Here is a 12,292-nt window from a genome sequence, read left to right as displayed (position 1 = left end):
CACTTCCTACCAAAAAACTAACAACCCAGTATGTATTCTTCTAATCCTTACATACCTCTCTCCACCATGATTTACCCTTATGCCCCATATGCACCATATGCCCCATTTTCTTTTATGTGTTTATGTGTGAGACACACACACAAAGAATTTGATTTAGAATAAAAGATCAAATTATATAAAGGCTGTTACATTTGCTCTTCTTACTTGCTTTTTTCATGGAAATTCCTCCATGTTGAGCAAAATTTAATAAACACAGGGATCACTGAGGGATTCTGATAAAATGCAGATTCTGACTCAATAGTTCTGGGCCAGGCCCCAGAAGTCTGCAGTTCTAACAGGCTCCCAAGTGATGTCAAACTTGTTGCTCTGTAGACAACACTTTGAGTACCAAAGTACAGAAACTTAGTTTACCCTTTAAAAAAGTATATTTGTACTCCATTCCCCAATTCACTTAGTAGCTCACCAACTATTAGACATTTTCACTTTCTTTCTTTTTTTAGATTTTTGGTACCCCAGCCTTTCTTTCCTTGTTTCTAGAAGTTTTATAAGTCACCCATTTCCTACCTCTACATAGCCTGAGGCCCAACGAACCGAAGTAGGTACCAGCAGCTTAATCGGTGTATTATCTACCTACCAAGCACTTAATACAGCTGCCATTTTCCAGGTCTCTTAAACCCTACGCTCTCCAAGTCTGTGGGTGTCCCAGCATTGCCACCATGCATCTTGGTCAATTCAATCTCACTCCTGGGAGAACTCAAGATGTTGAAGTGATTGTACTAGAATGAATGCATTCTAGCTCTATCGGACATGTCACTACTATCCACAATTGCTAAACATACCGATCTTAAAGAACTCAGAGTTAGTACTTACAGAAACAACTCATTTTAACATTTAACAGCTTGGGGCATCATGAGCTTACAAAGTCCTGGAATGAAATTTCTGTTTTTAAAATTTACTTTTCTGATTTATTAAATTCAATTTATTTATCTCTAATGGTAAATGTCAGTTTTCTTATTTCCCACTTAGGTTTAATTTTCCCTTGCTGAATTTTTTGAATGTTTATCATTGTTCTTCTGAAAACATATTGTGTGGGCATGCAAATAAGGATTTGGCATTTGGCAGTTCTTTATGTTAATGTCATTTTTGCTAGTTTAGTAGTGATCACATATTTCTGTACACAGACGATTACGTATAGCCAATGTTCTTTTTTAACAGGTTCAGAACATGTCCCAGTCTATTGAAGTCTTAAACTTGAGAACTCAGAGAGATTTCCAATATGTTCTAAAAATGGAAACCCAAATGAAAGGGTTGAAGGCCAAGTTTCGGCAGATTGAAGATGATCGGAAGACACTAATGACCAAGCATTTTCAAGTAGGTTTGACTTCTGCAATCTCGTCAATCCAAATCAGACACTGAGTGTAATGGACAATCAGAATGGCAATCAGCTAGAAATAACTATGCATTGGCCCATACGAGCAAGGTTAAAGACTCTCTGGGGACATCAATCATCTCTCCAATGAAACTGACCGTTAGCTGGTAGGAATGCATAGCAGACTTGCTATAAAAAGAGCCTAATCCTCCTAGAGCTTGGTGGAGTTTCTAGACGTATTTACAGGCAATTCAATATCTAAGACAAGGGGAAAATCAAGGAGAATTAATAAGTAAATTTATCAAAGCTCCTTCTGATGACTTTACGCCCTACTAATTTGAGAAGACATATAGAGAATATTTGTTATTAAAAGAGGCAATAATACCATTAATCATAGCATACAAGAATTAAAAAAAGGATGTTTCATAATTTGATACAAAGTCTTTTCTTAGACTTCAGGTTGTTTTTGGCAATTATCCAAAAACACTGAAAATGTAGAAATAGTGCTTTTAAGCATGCTATGTGGACGTTTAGTACCTATGTATGACAGTGCCATATTTTTAAAAATCTGACTATGATAACACCATATGAGCCTCTATTGAAAAGAAATCATCAGCCTCTAAAGGGATAGCATGTAGTTTATAAAACATACTGTGGTTTAATAAGCATAATAGTTTCTTTCTTCTTTCCCTTCTTTAGTGAAATTCACTGCTGACAGTAAGAGAAAGGGCCTGAATTTAAGCATCAGAAGTGCTTTTCACGCATAACCGTGATGGGCACAGAGCTGGTCGGGGACATGTGACAGGATCTCCACATAGCACATTTTAATCTGGCAAAAATTTCCATGGTTTTGTCATTTTCTTCAGTGGTGCTCAGGAGTCTGAGTAGGTTGGTATAGAAAACAGTTTTTACACTGAACCAGTTTTAAAGTTTTACCAGAAAGGTACAACAGAAGGAAGACAGGGTAAGAAAGTTGAGGGTATTGATAGGAGATGAGGCTGAAGGAATGAATCCTGAAGTTTGAGTGGAAGAGAAAATTAAACAAAGCCAGGAAGTTAAGAAATTAGAACACATTAGAGTAAGGCTTAAAAGATATAATAAACGTAAATATTACAGGAAATGAGAGAATGAGTGAACTGGATGAATAGAGAATTTATAGGGGAGTGATAACCTACAAAAAATATAAGGCTGAGGAGGACATGAGTTCATGTTAACCAACATTTATTGAGCATGTACTGTGTGCAAGCGGGGCCCGCTACTGGATATGTAATGACCTCTCTTCTATGAAAGACGACTAAAACAGGCAGGTAAAAATTGATGGTAAATAAAAGCACAAACATTACTGAAGAGCACAAAGGGAAGAGTAAGGTTGTTTAATTTTATTCAGAGCAGATCAGGGAAAGAGTTACAAGATTTGGCCATTTTCAGGAAAGCAGTTTTGGACTAGTCCCCACAACATACACACACACACACACACACACACACACAACCAAAATCCCAGAGGACTTCAAGAAGACGAGAACATTTGCAAGGTTCAGGGTTAGGGTACAGGCCATAGAGGAGTACCATAAGCCGTATGCTGAGGTCATCAACAAGGTAGGAGATGGAAGCTGGCACCGACAGCACAGGGGGAGCATTCCCAAAAAGGAAGGAGGACAGAAGGAGAGGTGCTCAGGGTGTCTGGCGCACAGTGAAAATTATTCAAGCTCAGGTGGGCAGTCCAGAACTCTGTGATGCCAAGGGAGAGTTAGAGGGTGCCAGGCCTGGCAGGGCTGGGGACACGAGGAAGCATGTCCATCTGTGGGAACTCTTGGGAGATGATCAGAAACAAAGAGATTCAACGCTGAGAGAAACACAAGGAAATAATTTTCCTTTTCTAGAAGTTTGCCTAGCAGCAGCCATAGGGCGTCATGATTTTGATTGATTAGTAGTTCACATAATCCAAGTGGATACTTCAGTTGTATGTAAAAATCCAAACAGCAATGATAATTTTCTGAAGAATTATACATACTCAGCACATAGTTCTGACAACTTTAAATATATATTAGCTAATTTAATCCTCTCAACAATACTATAAAGTAGGCACCATATTTATCTCCGTCCTTGAGATGAAGAAACTGATACAATTTGTTCAGCATGAAATACCTAATATGCCTCAGAACAGCAATATCCAGCTGTAGAGGTCAGCCAGCTAATACCAGTTCTATACTGCCTCTCCCAAGTAGATAATAGCTTTCTGAAACTTAAGAATAATAATTACATGCTAAATATGTTTGTTGAATTTATGTATTCACTGAGTCTGAGCATGAGTCAGATGGTGACTCAGCACCTAGGGGCTGGGGTGCTATATTTAAGACAAAGAACTGGAACATTCCAAAAGTAAGTTTACATCAGAGAATACTTTTAAATTGGAAGAAAATCTGACTAATATGAAAATCTTATATTAGTTAACATACTTGAAACTATCATTCTTTTTTTTTAATTTTTTTTAAGATTTTATTTATTTATTTATTTGATAGATAGAGATCACAAGTAGGCAGAGAGGCAGGCAGAGAGAGAGGAAGGGAAGCAGGCTTCCCGCTGAGCTGAGAGACCGTTGCAGGGCTCGATCCCAGGACCCTGGGATCATGACCCGAGCCCAAGGCAGAGGGTTTAACCCACTGAGCCACCCAGGTGCCCCAAAACTATCATTCTTATAGGAAAGATCATGGTTGGGCAAGAGAGTCTAGCTACAACGTTGGCTGTAAGAGTGACATAGTAGACAGTGAAATTCTAGAAGAAATCAGTAAGTACAGATCTGTGCTATTCTACTTTAACCTTTTAAGTATTTCATATGTATATTGGCCGAAATTTCCATTGCTCTCTGACTAGTGTTACAAGTTTCAAAAGTGATTACCAATAATCAAATTATGAATTTTTGAAAATATCCTGAAACACAATTAGCTTTTTTTTTTTTTAAGTTCAGGGGAAAAAAAGTTCCCAAAATTGTGACACTGAATTGCTCTCTTTTCAGTATTCCCATAATGTAACATAAAACTCTTCATTGTAACTGTATAATATGCAGCAAATGCTACCAATAGAACTCTTCTTATTAAAATATAATGAAGCAATTGTGTCTTCCTTTCGGGATGCCATAAGATGCTTAAACTAATAAGTGTATTTCCAAATGAGCCACCAAAATGAGTAAAGTTATGCAATTCTACCTTTTCACTGTGATACTTATGAATCTTTCTCATTATGAAGACAGTCCCCTCCCACTCAACATGGACATACAGACAAAATCGAAAAATTCTGAGCTTACAGAGTAAGTGAAAATTTCCCCACAAGAAACATAAGCCCATAAATCAGGGCAGCAATGCGAACTCCTGCTATTTTAATGCATTTATAGTAATAACATCTTCCAAATGTAATTTTAAAATGCAATTTTCAGCTCCTTAAATTAGTTAGTGTACAGCATTGTTTCTGACAGTACCTATGGATTATTCTCAAATGATCATAACAGTGATAGCTCTTTCCACAAATGAGATCATCTGTTAAAAAAAACTCACAACTGACTCACACCCTTGAAATTTCCACTGACCACTAGCACCAAATTAAAGGAAAAGAAGACAGATGACATACCTAGAAATTGAAAGTGAAACTGCAGGTGAGGCTCAGTCCCATGATGCTAGAAATCAGAGACACTGGGTTGGCAAAACACGGTTCTTGTTCTCCAGATGAAAATCAGCTTTAAGTTTTAAATGACCTAGAGCACCTGGATGGCTCAGTGGGTTAAGCCTCTGCTTAGGCAGACGTTGTGATCCCAGGGTTCTGGGATCGAGCCCCACATCAGGCTCTCTGCTCCGCAGGGAGACTTGTGAGCTCTGTCTGTCAAATAAATAAATAAAATCTTTAAAAATAATAAGTAAAAATTTAAAAAAAAATTTTTTTTAATTTTCAAATGACCCTATACAACTAGTTCCTTTGTTACGTGAACTGTGAGCACCTTGGTCTTTGAAAGAGTTGAAAGAGTTAATTCACTACATGGGTGAGCAATTCTGCCTCACTTAAAGAGCTCTGGATTATCTATGCTAAGGCAAATGGAGTCAGAATGTGGGTAATAATTCAAAATGGTAAACAGCAACATGCATTTCTTCGAGCTTTGAGGAGCTTTGCATGATTTATGATGCTTGCCGAACTTACCTTCCTAATGACATTGTGCTAAGGTGGATGTTAAAAAGAATGAAGGAATATCTAAGTGCACTGGAACAGGGACAGAGTGGTAGAAAGCCATAGTTGTAACAATTCGGAGTGTTACAGAAAGGCTGTTCCGGATCCAAAATTCTTCTGGTAAGTAGTCCCATAACATAGATAATTAGTAAGTAATTAGAGTTCACAGATAGAGGATATTTGACCTATTTCTAATAATTCATAATTAGAAGATAGATCCTGATTATATTTCTTAAAAAATGTATTGTTCACTTTATAAAATGCTACCAGAAGGTAAAATAATACATTAACCATTAATTGCTATCATAAGAAGTTTTTATAATGATGATAAGGATCAATTTGTTCTATAGAAAAGCACGGGGGCACCTGGGTGGCTCAGTCGGTGAAGCGACTGCCTTCGGCTCAGGTCTTGATCCCAGGGTTCTGGGATCAAGCCCCACATTGGGCTTCCTGTAGAGCAGGGAGCCTGCTTCTCCCTCTGTCTCTGCCTCCATGAATAAATAAGTAAAATTTTAAAGAAAAAAAAAGCACATAACCATTTAAAGAGAGGTTCTTGTATTGCGATAAATGGATTTACTACTAATGATCATGTAGCCACTTATATTCTCACAAAGCACCTAGTTTCAACCAAAAATCAATAAGAATTTTGATATACAAATGTTGAATCAATAAGCTGTAAACCTGAAACTAATATAATGTTATATCCTGATTACACATCAATAAAATTTTTCTTTTAATTTAAAAAAAAGGAATTTTGGATCTGTTTTAATAATCTGCTTTAAGTATCATATTGATACTGCTTGATCTATTTAAATGACTCTCCGGAACAACTGGCCGCTTTTTCGCAGGAGTTGAAAGAGAAGATGGATGAACTCCTGCCCTTGATCCCGGTGTTGGAACAATACAAAACAGATGCCAAGTTAATCACCCAGTTCAAAGAGGAGATCCGGAATCTGTCTGCCGTCCTCACTGGGATTCAGGAGGAAATCGGTGCCTATGACTATGAAGAACTGCATCAAAGGGTTCTCAGCCTGGAAACCAGGCTTCGTGACTGCATGAAAAAGCTGAGTAAGTAGAACAATTTCATTTATTTAAGTTGTGTTTTTAGCGGTTTCAGTGAAAACTGCATTCTTACATTTTGCAGACAGTCATGAATATCTAATTATAGAGAAACCAATGTCTGCTTTCTCAGTGTAAGTATTCCTTAACGCCTTAAGCACACCTGTGTAATCAGTGCTAGTTGATTAACGGCTGCCTAATTTTCACAGCACCCTGTTACCATTTGGTGGCTTGAAATAATATGGACAATTCTATTGGCTACAATAATGGCAATACGTTACTACAGACCAATAATATGGGATGATCAATCATTACTTGGCTAAAAGGGAGATGAGGCATTTTTATTAGTAGAGAAAGTTAGAGGCTGGGAAAAATGTAGTTACCTTAGGACCAAATATGAAATAGCAGTAATTAAATTGGACAGAAACAATTCCTCTACTATAGAGAATTACCATTAGCTAGCAGTTCTGATCCACACAAGAAATTAAAAGGAGGCACCTATTCAAATATAGATTCGCTACTCTGCAAGGGGTCAAGCATATGACATGGGATATGGACTCCAGTTCCTGAGTCCTGAAATGTGTGGTTCAACCTGGTCTAAATTTCCAAACTCCTTCACTTCATCCATGAGTTAATTACTCAACTGAAATCATCATGGCACTAGGCTGTAATTTAATGCAAAGTAAATACATGGTCACAGATTGAATGAGGAGGCATTGTTAGATCATTTAGGAACAGTATTTCAGTTGTTGACATGAAGGGACATGTCAGGGAGGTCAGGGAAATACTAGAGAAAAGTGTTCCCTCAATGGAAAGAAACACTTATCTGGAATAGAAAATAAACTAAAAAGAGAGAAAAAGAAGTTGGAAAAGATAATTTCTAGTAAAGACAACTTCTTCAGGCAATAGATATAAACACTTAATATTTAGATGGCTGATGCGTACTTTAAGGATTATTCTACAAATGCGATCCAAATTTAAAAAAAGAGAGTGAATGTACAAAACATTATATTTAGTACCATTCAAAATAATTTGGGGAATCACCAGATCAGAGGCTCCACTGAAGTCAATCCAGGATTTCCTAGAGATTCTGACATAATTACTCAGAAGGCAATTAACATAAACCCTAAAGCCAAATGCTTATACAGGCATCCCCAGTTCCTTATTCCTCATCAGTCAAGGCCCACACCTTTTCACCTATAACTCTTCTTCTAACAATCATGACTCCAGTAGATTCTACGACTCCTATTCTTGCACTTTTCACCCATTGCGCACATTATGGCCAAAGGCATTTATCTGAAGCATAAATCTGAAATTAATCTGCGCTGCTGAAAATCCTAGCATATAGCCCACAACTTATGAGGCCCTCCATATGCGGCCCTACTTCTCCCCTCAGGTCCTGCCACTCCTCCCCTCACATGCTACATCTGAGTCATATGTGTTCCACACTTTCTCATCACAGGGTAGTGTTGAGATGCTTGTCCCTTCTCCTGAAATGCTCTTTCCTGTTTATCCTTTCTGTGTCAACACATGTTCACTGGCCTCATGAGACAAATTTCCATCTATCCTTCAGTTCTCAGTTTAAATATCATGACTTGGCTAGAATCCTTCATTAAGCTCCCTATGTATACTGTATCCCAGCTGGCTGATATTTCACCCGAACCCTGATATTTCACCAATGACTGGACTTTTCTTTTCTTTTTTCTTTTTTTTTTTTTAAAGATTTTACTTATTTATTTGACAGAGAGAGATCACAAGAAGTAGGCAGAGAAGCAGGCAGAGAGAGAGGAGGAAGCAAGCTTCCTGCTGAAGAGAGAGCCCGATGTAGGACTTGATCCCAGGACCCTGAGATCATGACCTGAGCCCGAAGGCAGAGACTTAACCCACAGGACAAAAGTCCAGTCTCATGACTGGACTTTTCATGCTTCATTACCACTACATGTGTAACTGGATAGCTGCCTTCTAGATTTTTTTCCATCAGAACAAGAACAGTATCTGTGACACTCCCTTTAAAACTTGTATTCCCTCAATGACTGGAAAACTGCCTGACAAAGAAAAGTTAATAAATATTTGCCAAATAAATTAATTCTATAAGGAGCCATATGGTAACAACTTCACATTTTCAACAAAGTAAACAACAGCTATTTCAAGACTTATTTGAAAAAAACTCTCTAAGCCACATATTTAAGTCACATGGCATGGGACTGACTAAGTGTTATCTGATATAACACTTAAATACCTCCTTACATGCTATTCTTTTGTAATTAATGTTATGAAGTTTATTCCTAATATCCAGTAGGTAAAATATTACTGACATAAGTGAGTTCTATTTTATTTTTAAATCAAAAAATGCCTTTAGTGTAATGCACATATTAATTACATAGCTTGCCAGATGATGTCTCCACCAAACCAGATAAGAAAATCTCAGTCCAAGAATTGAGTGCCCTCACTATCTAAATTACTTTGGGGGTTACAAAAAAAAATCCAGATGCATTTTTAGTAGCTCATAAAACATTTGATTACAGATTTTCTGTAAATGACAGTGCATAAGATTGGTCTGTGTAGGACTCTGACTTACTTTAGAAGAGGTCTGTTTGCTACAGATGAATCACTCCAGATTCTGAGAATCAATATATTCAGTCATTTCAAGCAACTCACAATAAACCCAAGCCTAAACTTTGTACACTGAGACCAGATAAATTTGCTAAGTACACCTACACTCTACAAAAAAATGGACAGGCAAAAGAGTCGTTCTAGCTAGTAAATACCTTGGAACTTAGAGTGTGCCAGTCAGGTTTTTGAGGGACTGGCATGGAAAATTCTTGGAATTTGCTGAACTTTAGAAATGAATTTCACTTCTAAGACATGTTATCTCTGAGTTGACTCAGGTAGAAAGAATGTCGCAGTTTGGAAATGAAATCCACACTCCTTTCAGCTCTTTCACAATCTCTTTTGGTTTTTTGTTCAGTCCGCATAGAACTCTCCCACACACAGCCTACTTCAATGTTGAAAATGATATCTGGGAGAAATTAATTTAAGTGGACACAAATTCATCCTATTCCTTCTTACTAAACCATGGATAATGTTTCCATGATGCCCTGAGGCCTTAGGACAGTGATCTACAATACATATATTTTTTTAACATCAAAGGCTCTTTTTACTAATTTGCCTTCAGGAACAGCAAAGTTTGAAAGAATATAACTTTCAAATTAACTACATTAACTAGTTAATATTTAACTTTATCTTTACTAATCAAAAACAAAACCTTGCCACTAATGCAAATGTCTAACAGCAATAAAATAGTATTCAACTTTCTTATTTAATGAGGTGGTTGCTATTTGAGTTAATTGATATGACCTTACAAGAGATTAGAAATAACTCGGACATGTTATAAACTCTTTCCTAGATTATTAGTAGCTCTGAGGTCTCTACTTACGGAGTAGAGAGGCTAGTGCCACAATGACTGTAACTCATTTATGCTGTTTGTCCCAAGAGCCCGGTACTTTTCTCTATCACAACAGATCTACAGAACAATCAGAACGACTTACTGAGAGTCTCCTAAGCAGAGAAAGTATTTATCAGCAGGATCACTACCATTAATTACAATGTAGAGCACCTGTCCAGGTAGAGACAGACAGCCCTAATGCCATGAAGTATGAAGTTCCATGGTCCCTGAAAAAAAATAAATAAAGGAATCTTCATATCATCCTTTTTAAAAAATTACTCCAGCTTGAAAGGAAGTATCTGAAACATGTATTTGCAGAAGAAAACACAAACACATGATTGGGAGCAGTGCCTTACGCTAATAGTCTAATACTACTTTGTACTTATATTTCTGGAACTTTAAATAAAGATTGGATGACATTATTTCTGAGAACCTTTAAACTCCATGCTCCCTATTAACTGCCCAGTTATCAAAATATCAGAACACATGGACTCAGAAAACAAATGTTAATCAACATCAGGACCATTAATAGGAGATAGATAGAAAAAAAAAAAAAAAAAAACATGAAGGGCTCAATGTTCCAAAGCATCTAAAATCCAGCTCTTCTGCTCTTTGGATCTATACCGAGACATTAGATAATCATGGTATATCTTCAATACAGTAGCAGGAGCAGGAAGTTTCACCCATCATCGGCATCTTCAATCTTCACAAAAGCCTCTCAACACACACAGCCAATTAGCAGAGGGCAGAAATGGATCGGGGCAAGAGAATCAAATTGCAACAATGATGAATGCATTTCCGCTCAACTTTTCAGTGAATTTGCTTTTAGGGAAAATGCACATCACATAAATTTTAAGAGACTAAAAAACAAACTTGCCTGCAAGGTCTAACTAAGTTACTCTCCAAAAGTAAGTAAGGCTCTAAAGGAATCACAAGTCACTGAGAACACCAGGGCACCATTCAGCGTTATTTCTACCAGAGAATTACGGTTTTGGAGAAAACAGAAATTAGGGAAAGAAAAAAAGGTTTTAACAAGGGAGCACCCTAGTGGGTCTGAATGAGGTACAGTAATGCTCTTTCCTAACTGCTTAATTTTCTCCTGTGAGAGACACGGTCAAGTCCCACGTGCTTCATTAAATATCCCATTCCTAGACATGCGAAGTATGATTAAATGCACGTGAGAATTTGCTGAAAGAAGCACAGTTAAAACTCTCACGCACACCCTGAGAGCATCAATAGACGTTTAATGTAGATTATAATCAGGCTTTCCAGTCACCTTCCCTCCACTCCCTCAAGTTAGTTCTATTTTAGGGCAATTGTGTGGGGCCATCTAGTGAAGCTCAGGATATGTCTTTCTATTAACAGTTCTGAGGCTTCATGTTCAAGGGAATGGCCGTAGCACTCATCGCACTCCAATCTCAAATCTACAATCTGCATGATTTTAAAATCTAAAATCTAAATCTTAAATTTAGATTTTAAAATCTAAAATCTAAACTCTAAATCTGCGAATGCATGGCTCAGTCAGTTAAGCATCTGTCTTTGACTCCAGCGGTAATCCCAGGGTCCCGGGGTGGAATGAGCCCTGTATATATCTATATATAGTACATCAGGCTCCCTGCTTAGCGGGGAGCCTGTTTCTTCCTCTCCCTCTGCTGCTCCCCCTGCTTGTGCTCTCTCTCTCTCCCTCTCTCTGTCAAATATACAAATAAAATGTTAAAAAAATTTTTTTTTTTAATTTTTGATGGTCACAACTTTTGGTCACAAGTACGGAATTTGGATTACCGGCATGTTTATACCAAATGAGATTTTAAAAGAAAAACCCAATTTTCTATGTGTAATAGTCTTATTTGTTCATTCAACAAATGTTAATTGATTCTCCAGGGTGTGCCAGCACTCTGGTAGGTACTGGGTGATACAAAGATGAGTAGCACACTGTCTCCCTCTACTGTTAAGAAGTTTGCATTTTAGTGGCAAAAATGAGCACAAAAGTGGATCATTAGAGCAATACTGATGGCCTACTGTTTGACAAGCAGTATGCCAGCTGTTTCACATGTTATCTGTTCTAACCACTGGAAGAATTCTGGATTGGGCATGATTATGGGCAATTTCTGCTCAGAGAGTTTAATTACCAAAGGTACACGTTGGAGGCAGCATCTGTAAACCCAAGTTCCTTCTGAATTCAAAGGCAGATTTCATACCCAGATTTCCTT

The 12,292-nt window shown here is 37.5% G+C and overlaps 1 protein-coding gene across 3 annotated transcripts in view; it reads left to right on the top strand.

The window, feature by feature from the left end:
- Positions 1-12,292, top strand: part of OLFM3 (olfactomedin 3) — a 202,957-nt gene that overhangs the window by 170,686 nt on the left and 19,979 nt on the right. For all 3 annotated transcript variants that reach the window (XM_059375564.1, XM_059375563.1, XM_059375565.1), the window contains exons 3-4: positions 1,216-1,371; positions 6,427-6,646. In XM_059375564.1, the coding sequence (XP_059231547.1) occupies positions 1,216-1,371; positions 6,427-6,646 (376 nt within the window). The remainder of the gene's footprint in view (positions 1-1,215; positions 1,372-6,426; positions 6,647-12,292) is intronic.

The sequence above is a fragment of the Mustela nigripes genome, chromosome 14, assembly GCF_022355385.1.
Source record: "Mustela nigripes isolate SB6536 chromosome 14, MUSNIG.SB6536, whole genome shotgun sequence".
Lineage (NCBI taxonomy): Eukaryota > Metazoa > Chordata > Mammalia > Carnivora > Mustelidae > Mustela > Mustela nigripes.
The sequence above is the reverse complement of the archived record's forward strand: the minus strand, read 5'-3'. Positions and strand labels throughout refer to the sequence as shown.